The 19,258-nt window shown below is 36.2% G+C and overlaps 2 protein-coding genes and 1 pseudogene across 2 annotated transcripts; 1 reads left to right on the top strand and 2 right to left on the bottom strand.

Annotated features, from left to right (window-relative positions):
* Positions 1-4,585: 4,585 nt before the first annotated feature.
* On the bottom strand, positions 4,586-5,423 carry LOC148585090 (uncharacterized). Its single transcript, XM_088517700.1, has 2 exons — positions 4,756-5,423; positions 4,586-4,666 (listed from the first exon to the last, which is right to left on the bottom strand). Exons 1-2 carry the CDS (start codon positions 5,374-5,376, stop codon positions 4,586-4,588), a joined length of 702 nt encoding a protein of 233 aa, XP_088373826.1. The 5' UTR covers positions 5,377-5,423.
* A 6,017-nt stretch (positions 5,424-11,440) lies between these two features.
* LOC148585089 (uncharacterized) lies at positions 11,441-13,236 on the top strand (annotated as a pseudogene).
* A 2,865-nt stretch (positions 13,237-16,101) lies between these two features.
* On the bottom strand, positions 16,102-17,137 carry LOC132188449 (uncharacterized). Its single transcript, XM_059602902.2, has 2 exons — positions 16,367-17,137; positions 16,102-16,212 (listed from the first exon to the last, which is right to left on the bottom strand). Exons 1-2 carry the CDS (start codon positions 16,982-16,984, stop codon positions 16,102-16,104), a joined length of 729 nt encoding a protein of 242 aa, XP_059458885.2. The 5' UTR covers positions 16,985-17,137.
* Between the last annotated feature and the right edge of the window lie 2,121 nt (positions 17,138-19,258).

The raw sequence follows: 19,258 nt of genomic DNA, 5'->3' as shown, positions 1-19,258 counted from the left end.
CCCCCCAATGGCAGCTCGGCACCATTGCTCCAAGGAGTAGGGCACGGGATGTTTCCAAAATATGCCGATTTTTCCTCTCGGCGACACCATTTTGTTGTGGTGTGTGAGAGCATGAGGTCTCATGGAGGAGGCCATGTTGTTGGAAATAGGCCTGAAATCTGTGGTTGATGAATTCGCCACCATTGTCGGAGCGAAGAATTTTTATCTTGGAAGAGAATTGAGTCTGAACCATGGCATGAAATGCTTGAAATATGGTGAAAACTTCGTCTTTGGTTTTGAGCTGATAGAGCCATGTCATTCGAGTACAATCGTCGACAAAAATTACAAACCAACGGTGACCAGAGGTAGTGGGTATCGGGGATGGTCCCCACACATCGGAGTGTATCAATGCAAATGGAGTAGTAGTTTTATTCAAGCTAACTGGATAAGAAACTCGTTGGCTTTTAGCCTTGATACATGTATCACATTTAAAGTCCACAGTCTGCAAATGGGAAAATAAAGATGGGAGTAGATGCCGGAGATAGCCAAATGATGGGTGCCCCAAGCGCCTATGCCATAGCCAAATCTGCCGTTCATGACTACTTGTGTGATGGTGCATGTGATTTGCTTTGCCTGGGCTGAAGTCATCAAGGTAGTACAGTCCCTCCCTCTTAGTACCACGCCCAATAATCTCCTTGCTGAGAACATCCTGAAGAAGACAAAAAGTAGAGTATATCAGCACAACACAATTAAGTTCTTCAGTAACTTGACTCACAGACAACAACTTGTTGGAGAGGGAGGGAACAAGAAGTGTGTGAGCTAGAGAAAGAGAAGGAGACAGGGGCACGGTTCCAGCCCCTGTGACTGGGTAAGTGGCCCCATTGGCATTGGCAATGCAAGTCCTTCGTGGCTGAGTTGTGTTGGAGAAGTCATTTGGATCAAATGTCATGTGATCCGTCGCTCCGGAGTCGATAATCCAGGCATCATCATTCCGACTAGTAGGGCTGCAAAAAACTTGACCACAATTACCTTGATCTGGGGTTGAGGTAGAATGTTCAACCACGGGAATAAGAGAGAATTGGGATCCAGCCGTGGCTACCGCTGCTCGACCTGGGATGTCTTCAGTTCCAGGAGCATCTCGTTTCTTTCGGGCTTGTAATTCGTGCCACCAGTCTGGGTAACCATGTAATTTGAAACAGGTTTCCCGAGTGTGTTTTGTACTCCCACAGTGAGTGCACTTATTCCCATCAAAATGACCTTTGGAGCGTGAGGAGGACCCGAACTTGTGTGACTGGCCAGATTTCACGCCTTTGATGGCCATAACAGCACCACTAGCCACTGCTTCTGCTCCCGATATCATCACAGATTGTCGGAGATCTTCCCTTCGAATGTGAGCATATGCCTGCTCAATTGAAGGGAAAGGTTTCAGGCGAAGAACATCGCTCCGAACATGATCCAATCGATCATCTAGTCCGTCAAGAAAAGTGTATACTCGCTCCTCCTGTAAAATGGAGTTGTAGCTTTGTATGTCAATTTCACATTTCATTGGATTCGGTCGACGAAAATCGATCTCTCGCCACAAACCCTGTAGATCGTTATAGTATTTTTCTATAGATCCGCCTGCTTGTTTCATTCGAGATACACGACGTCTGAGTTCATATACCTGCGAGGTGTCAATTCCATCGAAGTATGTTGTGGCAGCAGAATCCCATACCTGCTTAGCCGTTGGGTAGCGAATAAAGTTCACGACCAAGGAATGGTCCATGGAGTTGATCAACCAGCCTTTCACCATGGCATTCTCAGTGCGCCACTTACGAAAGGAAGGGTCAGTTTCTGGTGGTTGGGGGTAGTCTCCATTGATGTATCCCAGTTTGTCTTTTCCTGAGATGTACATCTCAACAACCTGGGACCATAATCCATAGTTGGAACCATCCAACTTGATGCTGATTGGTACCATCGGGGAATCAGTGATGGGAGAGGAGGAGGTCTGGACCTTTGACAAAACCTCCGTCATTTTTGATGTTAGACTATCAAGGATTTTTTCAGTGGAGTCAGCCATGAAGGCCGAGCAAAATCTTGACCCCTGCCTGATCAAAAAACAGGGAACCCAAGATCATGCTCTGATACCATGTCAAACGTAACTTTCTTTCATATCAATTTCATAAAACTGAGTACAAGATATAGAGATACAAGGAATTATTTTAGGAAGCTATTCTATGTCTGTACAATATTCACGCCTACAATCATGTTTATCCCTTGAATGAAGGGATTCCTAAATCTAAGATTTCCACAACTGGCTGATTGCAAGACTCACGCTGACAGCTAATTGTGGGACTCACGCCAACAAGAAGGACAAGTACAAATTCGAGTTGTCTCCAAATTCAAGGGGAAAACCAAATTTGCCCCGAGAGAACAACCAATATACAAAAGAACAAATACTTGGGTCCCATCACACTAGTAATAATTTCTTTAATATTATAGTAAATCCTTTTATTTTTTTTTTATTTTTTGATATGTCCGCACAAGAGAGGGGAGTAGAGATTCGAATTAGTGACCTCCGTTATAGTAAATCTTATTTGCAAATCTTATTTGCATCTAAAAAGAGAATATTATATTTTATGGTGGTTACATATCATGTGTATCAATTAATTATTTGAGTTAAGTAATGGTAAAATTCATGGAATTATTCCCACAATAAATAAAAAATACGGACAGAAATTTCTTTGAAATTAGAGGAAATTCACTCTAATAAATGTCAAATGTCATATAAAATGTGAGAGGTAAATATTTTATTTAACATTTTTAAAGGTTATTTATTACCCATCAACTAACCTAATGTTAGAAGAGATGAATCAATCCACTTGATATTTATTATAAGATAGGGTTAAATGTTTTTTTGCCCCCTATATTTTAATAACTTTATTTTTTGCCCCATCGACTTCGTTTTGTATTAGAGCTGGTACCTTAGTTATGGATAAAGACGGAAATGATACCTCCGTCAAACTTATGTCCAAAAATTGATGGAAATCTACATCAACGCTCCTAAAAACTTGACGGACAAGCCCACATATACTCTAACACTGTCCATATAATTAATTAAAAATTAAAATGATTAAAAAAATTAAATTAAATTAAATTTTTTTAAAAAAATAAAATATTTTTTGGCAACCCCCTTTTTCCCTGAAGCCACCGCTGGCCGGTTTGGGGGTGGCTGAACCACCCCCAGGTTGCAAGTTGCAAAATGGGGTTGGCCGAAACCACCCCTACTTGACTTGGGGTGGTTCGGCCACTCCCAGACCGGCCGGTTGGGGAGTGGCCGAGCCACCCCCAACAGTCTTGGGGGGTGGTTTCGGCCACCCCCATTTTGCAACTTGTCAACCACCCCAAACTAGCCAAGGGTGGCCAGCCACCCCACGGGGTGGCTTCCTTTTCCAAAAAGAATTTTAATTTAATTTTCATTTTTTTAATGTTTTTAATCATTTTAATTGTAAAAAAAAATATTTTTTATTTTTAATTAGATATATGGACACATATCGAGTTTTTAGGGACACTGATGTGTATTTTCGTCAATTTTTGGATGTTGGTATCATTTTAGTCTTTGTCCATAACTGAGGTATTAGTTGTGATACAAAACGAGACCAATGAGACAAAAAATAAAATTGTTAAACCATATTGAACAATAAAGTATTTAGCCCTATAAGTGAAAAGGAATTTATTCCAACTAATTTAAAAGAAATTGTGTCCAAACTATAAAAAATTGGGGTCCAACTCCCAAGCTTTATAGGAGAAGTTTTCTTTTCATCCCCCCACACCTTTGACACATTAAAGTTCTGCTAATATATTTTTTGAGAAGGACCCTCATGTATTTTTTTAATTCTTATTCTAAGCCTACTTATTTCAAGTATTTGCTCAATTTGCAACGATTCTTTCAAATTTTTAAAATTACAAATACAACGAAAAATGCGTCACATGTGATACATATGACGTAAAATGTCTATTAAAAAAATAATAAAATATTAAAAGTTGATATTTTTCTCGTATTTGTCCTATCATCTTACCAATTAATTATTAGATTTATAAACTTATTTGAACTAAACATAAATAAACGATTAACCACATATAAGTAAATAGTGAACCTTTCCAGCCCCAATTCTGCCCTGACCTGGGTATGGTTGTTTGGTCGGGGAGACCCACAGCCAAACGGTGGGTGTCTGGCCCCACACCTCCCCTCGACCTTACCAGGTGGTATCATTAACTATGGAGCTGGAGTTATCCCCATCTGATCCATAGGCACCATCCCTGTCAACTCTGCAATCTCATATCAACATGCTATCCCTGTCAACTCTCCAATTCCATCCCACTCAAGGCAATATGCAATCTCATATCATTAACAGAGGTTTACTACTAATTACTGATTTCATAAAGCATAATGATGCTTCACAAAAAACACAAAACACACCAGATTTGAGTAACATGGAACGTTAACATACAACATTACAAGCATATATGATTGCAACTAAAGCAACGCCTAATTAGCAATCTCATAGATACATCATTTGGATAAACACTCGCTTCTTTTAATTAATTTGCATATGTTGGGCCGCCTTTAATGTGCACCATGAATTGGAAGGAAGACATCAGTCAGAACCGTCTTCGATTGCAGAGAAGTCTTGAGCAACTTCAAACCCTGGAATAGACCATGTGATTATTGGATGTTACCAAAAAGAAAAAGGAAGCATTTGATATTTGAAAGCAAAGGGGTGAGTGGTGGCATACCTCATCCATTCCCAAATACACCACTTTCTCCTCAACATCCCCTGCTGCCTTCACATTGAACTCTCTAAGCAGAGTGATACCGGAGTTGGTGGACATGGGCTTCACCTCCAGATCATCCATCACCATGTACGAAACCATCCCTTTCACGTAACCTGCCTCTTTTGAGATTTTGTTCACGAAATCACTGCACCAAGAGCATGACGATTCCCCCTGCTTATAACTGATTTCGCGGATTTCATAGACACTGCAACCTCTGTTACTGCACACAGTTTCTGAGTTTTTCCTGCATGTAAACAACTTATCGTTTGGCAAGAGGAGAGGGGCTTTAAGACCAGGAATGACTACTCTGGGCTTTAACAGGATATCTTTGTTCCGGTCAGCTTGAAAGCAATCATCGCTCAGATTTTCAATGCTCTTGTAGAGGTTTGGCAAGCTGCCTACCATGCCTTTCTCTTTGAGGAGCCTGGTGACTGTTCCCACGGGCAGACTGAAAATGCTGAAGATGAAATCTACAAATTTCTTGTCTGCTTCAGCAAAGAGCAGTCGTTGCTTCTTTTTGTCTACCACAAGTTTCAGGCTTATTTTGGTGCCACTGCCTGCCATGTTATCTATGTTTGACATTATGAATCTTCGAGTGGATTGTGGCAATTGCCCTCTATTGTGTTGGATGTAAGACTAGTTTAAATGACTGAATATGAACCATTTCCTGTCCATTAAGATATGATTTAATATGATCTTAAATTCGAAGACTTCCTAATTTATTTTTATTTTAGTAAAATATTTGTGTATTGCGTCGAAAGTTTAATTTATACTCAGAAAATAGCTAAATATACGTATTTGATTCTAATTAAATCTTCAAGTTTGAAGGAAGATGATAGAGTAAATGATAAATTCTTTTGAATGATAACCTATGCCCTAAGGAAGAAAAAGAAAGAAAGTAAAAGATGGAAGTGAGTGGCCTTTGAAGGAAAAGCAAAAGCTAGTAGCTAAGCATTATTGTCCTTTATTTTTGTCTGCCGGGGGTTCCATTGCATTACTTTTGTTGACATGTTTCTACCATTTTAGCTTGACATTGTAGAAATTAGTGATTCCCAGCTACAAAACAAATGTCTATATATGTACTGAGTGTGAAAATGAAGAAAACAATCTGCATAAAATTCTACATACGGTGGAGAGATTAGAAATATGCAGTGTAAAAAGAAGGAAGTTTGTTAGAAATGGGTCTTGGGCCTAACTCAACCCAAAAGCTAGCTCAAGAGTTGAGGTTTCCACATTGCCTGGATATTAAGGAGATTGGTCATTTATAAGGTGAGGAAAAACTTCAACTCTTAATCAAGTTTTTGGGTTAAATTAGGCCTAAGACCCATTTCTAATAAAGTTTAAACCCAAATATATAACAGTTTGGAGAAGAGGATTTGGTAAAGATGTCCGCAACTGAAAATTTTTTGACATTTGGCAAACTCACTGCCAAACGGGGGGGCCATAAAGAGACGACAGATGTGACAAAGGAGAGAGAGTTGAAAAGATATGTCATCCCCACCCATTAGTTCGAAGGGTTAAATACTCTCTTCGATAATCTCAATTCCCTCAAAATTTTATCCAAAATTTGACGGAACATTGAGTTAGTATGAATCACGACTTAACACGTGTCTATATAATTAATTAAAAAAATTAAAAACATTAAAAATTTATATTTAATTAAATTTTTTTTAAAAAAAAATAGGAGTGGCTTTGGCCACCCCCAAATGGCCAAAAGGGTGGCTTTATATTTTATATTTTTAAATTCTTTTAAATTTAATTAAATATAATTTTTTAATGTTTTTAATTTTAAAAAAAAATTAATTTTTTAACTAATTAATTATATCACTACAAAAATGGAGTGAATTTTTAACTATGAGTTTTTGACGTGCACCTTTTGACGTTTTTCAACGGTTAAAATGGGGGGTGTCAAAAATTTCAGGTTTTTGACGTATTTACAATGCCACATCAAAATTTTTGGACGTGGCACTGTCGCCACGTCGAAAACATTTTTGACGTGCTGAAATGCAGCACGTCAAAATTTTTTGACGTGGCATCAAAAGCATTTTTGATGTGGCTGTTTTGGCACGTCAAAAATTTTGGCCATCTTTTTTTTTTCAGTTAAAAAATTTATTAATTTAAATTATTTTTAATTAAAATAATATATATAATTATTTTCACCCACACCGTGTTTCTCCCTCTTTTCTTTTCTCCATTTTCTCCCCCATGGCCCAGCTCTCTCCCTCTCTTCTTTTCTTCATTTTCTCTTATTTTCTCCATTTTCGTTACTCCCTCCCAGCTCTCTCTCTCTCTTCTTTTCTCCATTTTCTCCCCCATGGCCCAGCTCTCTCCCTCTCTTCTTTTCTCCATTTTCTCACTCTCTCTCTCTTCTTTCCTCCATTTTCAAAAACCCAAACCCAAAAAATCTTCAAAAAATCAACCTGAAAAATCAAAAACTCAAACGTGAAACTCAACAAATCTTCAAAAACGTGAAACTCTCTCTTCTCCTTTTTTTTTTTTTTTTTTTCGCAAATCTGCTTCTCTTCTCCTTTTCTTTTTCTTCCTCTTCTTTTTCTCCTTTTTCTTCTTCCCTCTAGAGGGAGCTGGCCAGCTGCAGAGAGAAGAGGCTAGGGAGATTGAGAGAGGAGAGAAAGAGAGCTGAGTCTGAAAATGAAAGAAAAATGACCAAAAAGATGAATATAAAAAAGAATTATAAAGGGAAAAGAAGATAGGGAAAAAGAGGGAAAAAGTTAAAAATCTAGCTCTTTTTTTTTTTAGTGACGTGCCAACATTTAACACGTCAAAAAAATTTGACGTGCTAGTTTTAGCACGTAAGAAAAAAGTTTTTTTTTTTTTTTTTTTTCCAAAAATAATTTCTGATGTGCCAAAACCAGCACGTTAGAAACTATGTAGATTTATAAAATTTAAAAATTTAAAAATTTAAAAAAATTTAAAAAAAAAAAAAAGAAAAAAAAAGAAAAAAAAAAGAACAAAATTTTTTTTGACGTGCTGGTTTTACGTCTAAACTTTTTGACGTGTTAAAATGGCGCGTCAAAAAGTTTTTACGTGTTAAAATCTAACAAGTCAAAAAAAAAAAAAATTTACGTGTCTATTTAGACACGTCAAAATTTATTGACGTGGCAAATATAAGTTACTGTTTGCCACGTCAATAAAGTGCTAGTTTTTTGTAGTGTGTAGACATGTGTCAAATCGTGATTAGTGCTGATATGGCATTTCGTCAAATTTTAAACGAAATTTTGAAGAAAATAGTATCTCCGTCTTTAGGCAAACGAGAGGGTTCTCCTATGAACAAGTCGTGACATACTTATGCGTTAAAACATCATACATGTTAAACAAATATAGCTTGATTCACGCTGTTCTATTGGCATAAAAATATAATATTATTTATTTTCACTATGTTTAGAAAGCTAACATTATAATCGACATAAAATCATGTGAAATCTTAGCGTCATCTTTTCTTGGCTTGCCATTTGCAAATATCAGAGAAATGATAAAATAAATAAATAAATAATTTTTTTTTTTAAAAAAAAAAAAAAATCTCTCAAGCATTTTTCAACTATTTCTCCATAGTAAATGAGTAAATTTACCATTAAATTTTTATGAGACTCACATGACTCTACAAATCAAATGATGAATTCATTAGATTTGCAAAAAGAGATAGTTGAAAGATATTGAGAGAATAATGTGTAACATATCTCGAATGATTATATGGAGAAACCAAAAATGACCTCTGGTTACTACAGTAACATTAAATAATATTGGAAAGTTCTTATTCCAAAGGGAAAGCAATCTTCCATCCATGGCCACTTACTAGCATTGAAGTCTCCAATGGGAACTTCTTCTCTTTTTTTTTGAAAAAAGGTTGGAAGGAGTGATCAGTGTAATTTTTTCTTTTTGGGCGTGACCATAGGGGTTCCCATCCATAAAATGTTTGGTTTGAACCATAGCGCGCTATTGCCTAGGAAAGCGAGTTCGTCACCACAACCCCACCAAAGTGCAAGTTAGTAAAGCCCCCATCTTAGTACCATCTGGTTCGCGAACTACTACCATAAACGGGTTCAAACCCGTGACCACTAATTAAGAAAGGAGGGAGGAATTGAACCTTATTCCCTCCTATTTTACCAACTACCACCTTGGTGGTTCTCCGATGGAAACTTGAGCAAACATAAAAGTATCTTGTCTAGGTCTTGCAACTGCTAAGTCCACCAATGGTAACATGTATCAGTTTTGTGTCCTCAATGGTTAGGAAATATATTGTAAAAGAAAATGCCGATTTCTCTTGTCCAACGTCCACACCGCGATGCATCTTCAACGGCTAGGTCCACCAATGGTAAAATTTTGGACTTGTACTTGCCTGTATGTTTGAGAGAGAGAATCTTAGGAGAGAAGAGTTAACGCCTAACCGTGTATGACTCTGTCAAGCATATTAAAAAACATGAGAGAGAAAAGTTAAAATGACACGTCAATTTAACAGATTACATTGGATTGAAAGGAATTTCTGTCTTCTTTTTTTTTTTTTTTTTTTAAATACTAAAAACCTTGAACTTTACTTTTTTAAAGTTACGACTTTTCTTTTGGTTTGTTGGCAACCAAGCTACTTATTAGGCTTGGGCGATTACTGAGATAACAACTTTATGAAATTTTCGTAAAGAGACTTGTTACTTTACAAAGAATTATAAGCTGTGTTTGGCAATGGAATTGAAAAAATGAGTAGAACGATATTGTAACGGATTTGATTGATATGAGAGAAAAAATAAGAATATTTTGTATAAAAAAGTGAAAAATTTTGTTTTGTAGTGATTTGTTTATTTGAATTGTAACAAAAAATGATTAATGTGATGTAAAAAGTAAAAATATTAAAGTTAATTTTTTTAAAAAAAAAATTTTAAAAATTTTTGGGTCCGATCCAGCCCTAATGGCATTCAAAATAAGTTGTGTAATTCAACGAGATCTTCCTGTGCTTGGATCTAATTCTCAGTAATTATTATGAGATGATTTCTTATACAAAATGCCAATTTAGAATAGTGTCTCGAACTGTTCCCTCCCTCATCTAGTCATCTGTCCAAGACCGATGAATTTCATAAAAATCTTTTCACAAAATTATATGCTAAAATTATTAGCAATATACAAATAAATGTTAGAAATATTATTAATTCCTATATTCCTTACAGATTAAAATGATTCCGGGAAATTAACATCTCCCACAGAATTTTATACAGATTGTTTCAATTACTTTTGTTGAGGAATCACTTATTTATACCATGTCTAGCGAAAAAATGCGATAAACATGTCGTACGAACCCTCATGGCCGACAAAAGTAAAAGCAATTGTACGACGTTTAAGATTTTCGTGATGGTGAAATGAAAGGACACTAAAGCCTAGCTACTAGCCTGTGCTTTTCCATGAAAAGCCACTTCCACATAAAACTGTAATCAAAAGTTAATAGCACATGATGCAACCTCAGTCATCTTTTCTTTTCTTTTCTTTTGTTTGTTTGTGTGTTTTTTTTTTTCCTAAAAAAAAATTCTTTTATTGTCTTCTTTTTCTTTTTATGTTTATGTTATTTGTTAAATATATTCTGGAGTATATTGGAAGCAGAAGAATAATAGAGAGAGAGATCAAAAGCATATAGGACTACATTTTGTTTATATTAATTATATATTATGATGATTACATAAGCTTTTATATATAGAGAAGCAAAGAGTGATAAGCAAAAAATTCTAGACTAATTACGGTAAGGAATAAACCTAGAGAATAATATAAAATATTCTAACATTCTCTCTCAAACTCAAGGTGCAAGCTTGAGTTTGGGAAAAAGAAAGAAATTATGATTTTTTTTTTTTTGGGTCACTTGAAAAATCGCCGGAAAATTTGACAGAGTGGAGGCCTGAGGTGGAGGACGGCAACAGGTTGTTGGAGGACTTGGGCCAACTTGATGGAGTTGGGTCTTCAATTGTAGATTTATAGGATAAGCTAGATTGGGCCGGTTTGATTGGGTTAAAATAGGCCAAAACTCATGGACAATTAAATATGGTCTGACGCGAAATCATATAAACCAAGTCTAACCCGTTGAATTGGGTTGACTAATTTGGACCGGTTGGACAGATTGACCCAGTTGGCCTATTCGGTTGAACCGGGTTAGAGATTCAATTTGAACTTGATGACCCAGTTAGAAATTGGTTTTGGACTGGGTTGGAGCGCCTTTGATGGACTCGAGATGAGTCGGTTAGAAACCGATTTTGGATCTGGTTAGAGCGCCTTAGATGGATCCAAGATAACAAGTGGGCCGGTTACAAGGGCCAAAATGGTTGAAACTCATGGACTGTTAAATGGGTTGGTCTGGCCCTAAAGAGACGATCTGGTTCTAACTCGTTGAATCAGGTAAAAAATATTGGATCCAGATGAGTAGGAATCCTTTTTTTTTTTTTTTTCGTATCTAACACGTGGCAGAGGCTAGGGCTGATGTGGTAGTAGGGAAGGAGGAGAAGAGTCTAGCGTGCGTACACCACATGCACCAAACCCTAGCTATAGTTTTCTGGTGCGTGAGGTGCGTGCATCAGACGCGCCAAGACATGGCTGGCACGTGAACGCGCGTGGGAGGTGCTACAGGCGCGTGGAAGCATGGACGACTGAAATCTCTTTGGATATGGACTCAGAGGTGTTTGATCTGTCGTCTGAGGAGGAGCGTGTAGCTCCGGCCAGTGGCGGTGCGTGGAGGCACGGGCAGAAACTAGCGGAGGCGCGTTGGTGGGACAGTGGCGGCGGATCTTCCACAGTTCTGTAGATCTGTGCCTCGTAATTATGAATTTGGGATTAATTTTCCTAGATGAGTCTGCAATGAAGGCATGAAAGAAATTTTGAGCGATGACCGCTTGGCGGCAAGCGGATGGCCAAAAAATGGAGGTCGCTAGAGGAAGCGTCGAAAAACGTCAAAGACGTTTATTGGAGGCCACAAGAAAGTTGCTCTCATATCATGTTAAATATATTGTGGAGTATATTGGAAGAAGAAGAATAATAGAGAGAGAGAGAGAGAGAGAGAGAGAGAGAAAAGAGAGCAGAAGTATATAAGACTACATCTCTTCTATATTAATTATATAATATGATGATTACATAGGTCCCTATATATAGAGAGGCTAAAAGTGATAAGCAAGAAACCCTATACTAATTAAGGTAAGGAATAAACCTAGAGAATACTATAAAATATTCTAACATTGCATTTTCTTTTCTTTTTCTCAATATCCAACAATTCTGTGTAAGGTTCTAATTGCCATACTGAATCCATTCCAAGATTCATCATCGTTCACAGACCTACCATCGGTACCATGGCAACGACCAGAGGTCCATAGTAAGCCTGAAGCTTTTCAAAGACAAGAAGAGACAACGGGTGCTGTTTGCTGAAGCAAACAAGGAATTCAATGATTTCCTATTTAGTATTTTCACTCTGCCAATGGAACTGTGACGAGGCTTCTGAAAGAGGGAGGCGGCATGGTAGGCTCATGCTTGCTGTTGGAAGTCCCATATTGTTTGGGTATTAAGGAGATGGACCATTTATAAGTTGAGGAGAAACCTCAACTCTTGAGCTAGCTTTTGGGTTGAATTAGGCCCAAGATCCATTTCTAATATGGTATCAAAGCTGGGTTTGCCTAGCCCAATTAGCTGTGGCCCACCGTCACCCATTGTCGCACGTTGTTAGCTTGGATGTCCTCCCGCCACACGTGAGGGGGCGTATTGGAAGTACCACATTACTTGGGTATTAAGGAGATGGATCATTTATAAATTGAGAAAAAACCTCAACTTTTAAGTTAACTTTTAGGTTAAGTGAAACCCAAGACCCATTTCTAATAGTTGCCAAGCCTGGCCTCTACCGGTGCATTGAAAATATTAGCGTTACTTACATACAACCAAACAAACACAAACGTTTTCTGCTAGATCCCAACGTCGTCATGACGTCATGCCTGTTGCTAATTAAACTCCCTCACCTATTGCAAAACGTTGGCTCAACATTCCGTCAATTGACTCAATTGTACAGGTGTCCGTACTCATACATTTCCAACAACTGTAGCAGTTACGTGGCCGATGAGTGATGCCGATAGCACAATTTGTCCTCAGTGCAACAATAAGATGGACCGGATGGTAACATTCATAGACCCACCAAGAGTAATCAGGGCATCCCCCACTAGTGAAGAAGGTTATGTGAAACCGATGGTTACATACATGGTGATGGATGATATGGAGGTGAAGCCATCCTCTTCCAGCATTCTTGTCACTCTACTTACCAAGTTTAATGTCAAGGATTTTGGGGATGTTGAGGAGAAAGTGGTCGATCTGGGCATGGATGAGGTATGCCATGTACTCATGACTCATCCCTTGCTTTCTGTGCATGTGCATGGCAACAACCAAATGCTTCTTTTTTTGCATGTTGTTAAATTATTAAGTGTATGATTACATATTATAACTACTTTGTTGGCTGGATGGTCAATTTTGAACATGCATTGCGATTGTGTTTAAGAAATATAGTTTTAAAGTTAGAGTAAAAAACTCTCTCTCTCTCTATATATATATATATAAATTTTAAGAAACATGTCAACTTTTGGTTGGCACAACTTTTTAGGTACTAAAAATACTTTTTAAACTCTCTAAGACAATCTCATATAGGGCCTTAGATATATTAAAAACTCTATCTTTCTTTATACTCTTTCAATGTGATGAGTAGGGAATAATTTCAATGTGGTCTTGGCATAAACCAAGGTTTTTTTGTCCACCATTCAAAAGCTGACACATCAGCTTGAAAAAAAAAATTAAAAACACATGTTAAAAAAACATACGACTTAACCCAACCTTCTTTTATTCTTTAAAAAAACCTTCATAACACAATCACCGCCAACCACGCCAGACGTTGTCGCCACCCGCTAAACCCTACCACCTAAGCTAGTATCTATCTCCCTCTCTCGGGTAGTTCTAAGCGGTGATTCTCAAAGATCCCAACATGGGTGGGCTGTGCTTGCATCTTAGGTGGTTGTGGTGGGATTAGATCTTCTAATTATAAGAGAGAGAGAGAGAGAGAGAGAGAGATCTGGCATGGCGGCAGGGTTCGGCTAGGAGGCAACGTCTTGGCGTGGGCATGGGTGTGGGTGAGACTGAGAGATCCGGGCAGTGGCGGCGATAGGCGGTGGCTCAGCGGCTGTGTTGGGATTTAATCCCGTGTTTTACTAACATATGATTTTTTTTGTACCAAACTAATGTGTTGACCTCTAAGTAGTGGGCACAAAACCCTTGATTTCTATGAAGACCGCACAAAAGTTGTTATTATGATAAGTAATGTTAAAAGTCACTCTTACGTATTGTGAGATACAAACTTTACAAGTTTATTGTATACATATACACAACACTAAATTCAACAAAGTAATGAATTCATTACCATAATTATTTCCAACCAAATTTATTATTAGTTTATAAAAAGATGATAAAGTTCAATCTTTTTTTTTATTTTTTTGATATGTCCATACAAGATGTGGGAAAATGGATTGATCAAACTGGTGACCTCCACTTTATGAGGCACGGCTCCTAGCTGATTGAACTACTCCTTGGAAACGATAAAGTTAATAATTAAACTAAGACATATGATAACTTAATCCTAATAATTAAACTATACCTTATTATATATATAAGGTAAGCAAAAATAAATAAATCGGTCCCCACCATCAAAGAAGTTGATCGAATTCATAAAATGGATGTGTGAGTATCAATCATATTATAATTTTTTTAAAAAAAAATTAAAAAAAAAAAAAAAAAAAATGAAGCGGAATGCAGATGTTCAAGCCAACCCATTGCCAAGTCAACCCCTCAAGGTTTTTTTTTTTTTTTTTTTTTTTTCAATTATTATTTTTTTCAAAGAAGTGGTTCGCTCCCTCCTAAACAAGAAGTGCTACATATATATCATAATTCTATCCTCGCCATCATAGATGTACCTTTCTTTTTATGGGTCATGGCTGAAAACATTGGGCTAGGGTAAGTCATCCCCCTTATGAGGATTACTCACCCAAGCCCAATCAAGCTTCTTAGCCCATTCCCGCGACTGCAGCAAACGTGGAGTCCATTGCGTTGCAGGATATCATTTCCCTTACCCGCGTAGGGGCAGGATAGTGTCACGTTTCCAAGTAGTCCTGGAATCAAACTTGACGTCATCAAGTTATTTTTACTTAAACTAAATATTTCACGTAATAAATTTTATCTATTAAAAAAAAGTTTAAACTTACAAGCGAAGAGAAGAGAAAAAGCGTTAAAGTAATGATTAAGTGATTAAATTTACTTTTTTTTATTACCTTAATTTTTGATATATATATATTTTGCTTACACACTTTTTTTGTTTTTTTTAAAGTACAATATTCCATTATATTTAAAGAGAAGATAGTTACACTCAGGACCGGCTCAATGGCTAGGCCACTGAAGCGGTCGCCTAGGGCCCCCAGTTAGTAAGGCCCAAAAAAATTTTAATAAGGCCCAAAAAAAACCTAAAATTTTTTAAAATTTTATTTTAACTTAATGCTTAATTTTTTTAAAAAAATAAATAAATAAGACCTAAAATTTTCTCATAAAAATTTAAGGCCTCTAAAGTAAGGCCCCCAATATAATAAGCCCATAGTAAAATAATGCCAATTAACCCAAAAAAAATAAATATGCCACATTAATTTTTTTGGACAACTAGTTAAAAGTTAAACTTAAAAGTTATAAAACAACAATAAGAATAATAATAATAATAATATTATAAAAATATAATAATATTATTACAATAAATATTATTTAATTAATATTTAAATATTAAAAAAATTAATGTCTAACTTTAAAATTTCCCCTAAAGCTCCCAAATATATTGAGCCTGTCCTGGTTACACTGGAACAAAAATTTAAAAGACGTGGCTTCTCAATAACGTACAAACTCAGAACTCAGAAGTAAAAGAAGAGTGCCGAAACAATAAATATAAATGTGATTTATAAATAATCCCAAAACAACCATCTATATCTATTCAAAAAAAAAAAGAACCATCTATATAATATCATCAACCCTATTCTAAACAGGAAATTGGCAGAAGCATGATAGCTCGAAAGATCATCAACCATCAAAAAAGGTGATCGAGAAGAGAGAGACACCGCTGAAATCATGGCCGATAGAATTTGTCGTCAAAAAGTTGCTCCCACCGAATTATTATCAGAATCAAATAGAATTTTTGTTTTTTCTTTCTGAATTCGTATTAATATCTTCAACATACGAATTTACACTGCCTTCAATGACCCGCCTTCAATGACCCGCTTATACACCTTCATCTTTAACTGACACCTCAGTTGCAAGGTTCTCAGCCCGAAGAAAAATGTCAGTCAATACAGTCTTTGAACGGAGAGAAGCCTTAAGCAATTGCACTCCCTGAAAAATAGTCACCGTAAATCTTAAATCCCAAAAGCTGCTTCCAAAAACACCAGTATTTAAAAATAAAAAATAAAAGTTTCAGAGTTGTATTAGTACACAGAAAGCAAGGGAATGAGGGATGAATTCCAAATATATATATATATATATATACCTCATTTATGCCTAATTGGACAACTTTCTCCTCAATATCCCCTACATCCTGAATATTAAATTGGGTAAGCAGAGTGACGAAAGAGATGTTGACCATGGGCTTCACCTCCAGATCATCCATCACCATGTATATAACCATCCCTTTTACGTAACCTTCATCACTCGAAGATGCCGGGCTTGCGAAACCCTCAGGAAAACGAGTCGTCACTGAAGCAGTACTGCAGGAGGCACAAAGTCTGGTGTTGTAATTTAACTTTTCCTCGATCTGAAAGTTGCCGCAAGAACCACAAAAACGACTCGATTCCCTTGATTTATAAGACTCAATCTGTGGGAGGAGTAGAGGGACTTTAGGACCGGGAACGGCTACTACGGGATTCAACACAAATTCTTTGGGTTGGTCTGGCAGAAAGTAAGCGTCGCTGAGATTTTCAATGCTATTGAAGAGGCTTGGCAAGCAGCCACCCATGCCTTTGTCTTTTAGGATTCTGGTGATATTTCCGAAGGGCAGAGTGAAAACGTTGAAGAGGAAATCAACAAATTCCTTGCTCGCCTCAGCAAATAGCACAATTTCGCTCTTTTTATCTATGAAAAGCTTCAGGCTTATCTTGGTGGCTGCCATTTTAGGTCCTACGAAGATTTAAGACCCAGATGTAATTTTCTGATCTGGATACCAAAACTAAAAGATCGTTGGTTGCAAAAGACTTGTTTGAGAAACAGAGTGACTGTAGCCTGGGAAAGAGAGTGCTGCTGCGGCTGAGTTTGGGAAGATGGGTGCTGCTTTTTTTTTTTCACTTTCCATGAGTAAAAGAGCATCATTATTGACCGAGATCAAATAAAAGTTATATTTTTACTTTTTTAAATGAGGAGAGTTACTTTTAAAACAATCTAAATATCAAATTTCTTATTTGTTCTTGATAGATAAGAGAGAAAGAAAATAAATATATAAGTTTGAAAAAATAAAATAATTTTTAATATTTGGAGAGACTCGTTAATTATAGTTAAATTTGAAATAAAATAGAAAGTTTATTAAATGACTTTTTTAAAATTTTTTTAGAAAAATCAAATTTAAAGAGCTCAATAGAAATACGAAATGCTATAAGGAGAGATAAATTTAAATTTTTTTTTTTTAAAAAAAAAAAGAAATCAATTAAATTGTACTCTATTATTTCATAAACTGTTTTTTTTTTTTTTTTTTTTTTTTTTTGGGCGGGGGTGGGGTAAAGCCCAACATTTTTCTTTTCAAAAAAAAGGACGGTATCAGAGGAATCTAACGTAGCAATGAGTAGGACAACACACCAAGTACAAATAGGAGTTGTCTCCAAATTCAAATGGAAACCCAAACTTTCCCCGAGAACAACCAATATACAAAAGAACAAATAGCTGGGCCCCATCACACTAGTAATAATTTCTTTAACATTAGGTTTAAATACTATTTTGTCTAATGTGGTTTAATAGTTTTATTTTTTCTCATTCGATTTCCTTTTTGTATCATAAATGGTATGTTAATAATAGTTAAAAACTGTTTTTAAGAAATAGCTCAATCGATTGTAGATTACGTTTAATGAAGCGGAGGTTATTAGTTCGAATCCCCCCTTCTTTTGTGTGGACATGTCAAAATAATAATAATAATAATAATGGTTAAAAACGAAAATAGTATCTCTGTCTAAATTCGATTCAAAAATTGACGAAAATTGACGTCAGCACTTTTAAAAATTGACATGTATCCATATACTTAATTAAAAATAAAAATAATTTTTTTTCAAAATTAAAATGATTAAAAACATTAAATTAAATTAAAATTTTAAAAACAAAATTTGCAAAAAAGGTGGGCTGGCCACTCTCATTTTGCCTTAATGGGTGAACAGCCACCCACAGGTTGGGGGTGGTTAAGGACTCTTGAGGTGGACGAGACCAGCCCCAACAGCTTTGGGGGTAGTTCAGCCACCCTCGTTTGGCTTGAAGTGGTTTCGGCCACCCTAGAACGGTTGGTCTAGGGGTGGGCAAACAACCCTTATGGCCCTTAGGAGTGGTTCGGCCACCTCCAAGGGTCAACCCTATATATATTTCTTTTAATTGGTGAAACCACCCAAGCCAAATGGGAGTGGTTTCGGCCACCCCCATATCGGCCAAGGGTGGCTCCAGCCATCCATTTCCATTTTATTTAATTATATATTATTATTATTTTATTTTATTTTTTAATGTTTTTAATCATTTTAATTTTTAATTTTTAATTATTTATATGGACATATGTCAATTTTTTAATCGTGCTGACGTAGATTTCCGTTAATTTTTGGACAAAATTTAGACGGATGTATCATTTTCATTTTTAACAATTATTGAGGTACAATACAAAACGAAACCGAATGGGACAAAAAATAAAATTGTTAAACGACATTGGTCAAAAAAGTATTTAACCCTTAATATTATAATAAATCCTATTTGAATCTAAAAAGAGAATATTATATATTTTATGGTGGTTACGTATCATGTGTATCAATTGCTTATTTGAGTTAAGTAATGGTAAAATTCATGGAATTATTCCCGCAAAAAATTAAAAAAATTAAAAAAAGAAAAAAGAAAAAAAAGAAAAGAAAAGGAAATTTCTTCAAAATTAGAGGAAATATTTTCGAATTCACTCTAATAAATGTAAAGTATCCTTTTAACATTTAAGTAGATATTTTATTTAACATTTTTAACAGTTATTTCTTATCCATCTTCTAGCCCAGGAACTCAAACATTGATTTATGATAAACCTAAACATGTTACAAGAGATGAACCAAAACACTTGACATTTATTATAAGTTAAAAAGACCAGTTTTGGCGTGAATAATTTTTTGGCCTTTCGGGTCAAGAATGACTAGTTTTGGCGTGATGCTTTTGCATATGCTTGGAG

Source organism: Corylus avellana, chromosome 6 (assembly GCF_965113065.1).
Source record: "Corylus avellana chromosome 6, dhCorAvel1.hap1.2, whole genome shotgun sequence".
NCBI classification, from domain to species: Eukaryota; Viridiplantae; Streptophyta; class Magnoliopsida; order Fagales; family Betulaceae; genus Corylus; species Corylus avellana.
The sequence above is the reverse complement of the archived record's forward strand: the minus strand, read 5'-3'. Positions and strand labels throughout refer to the sequence as shown.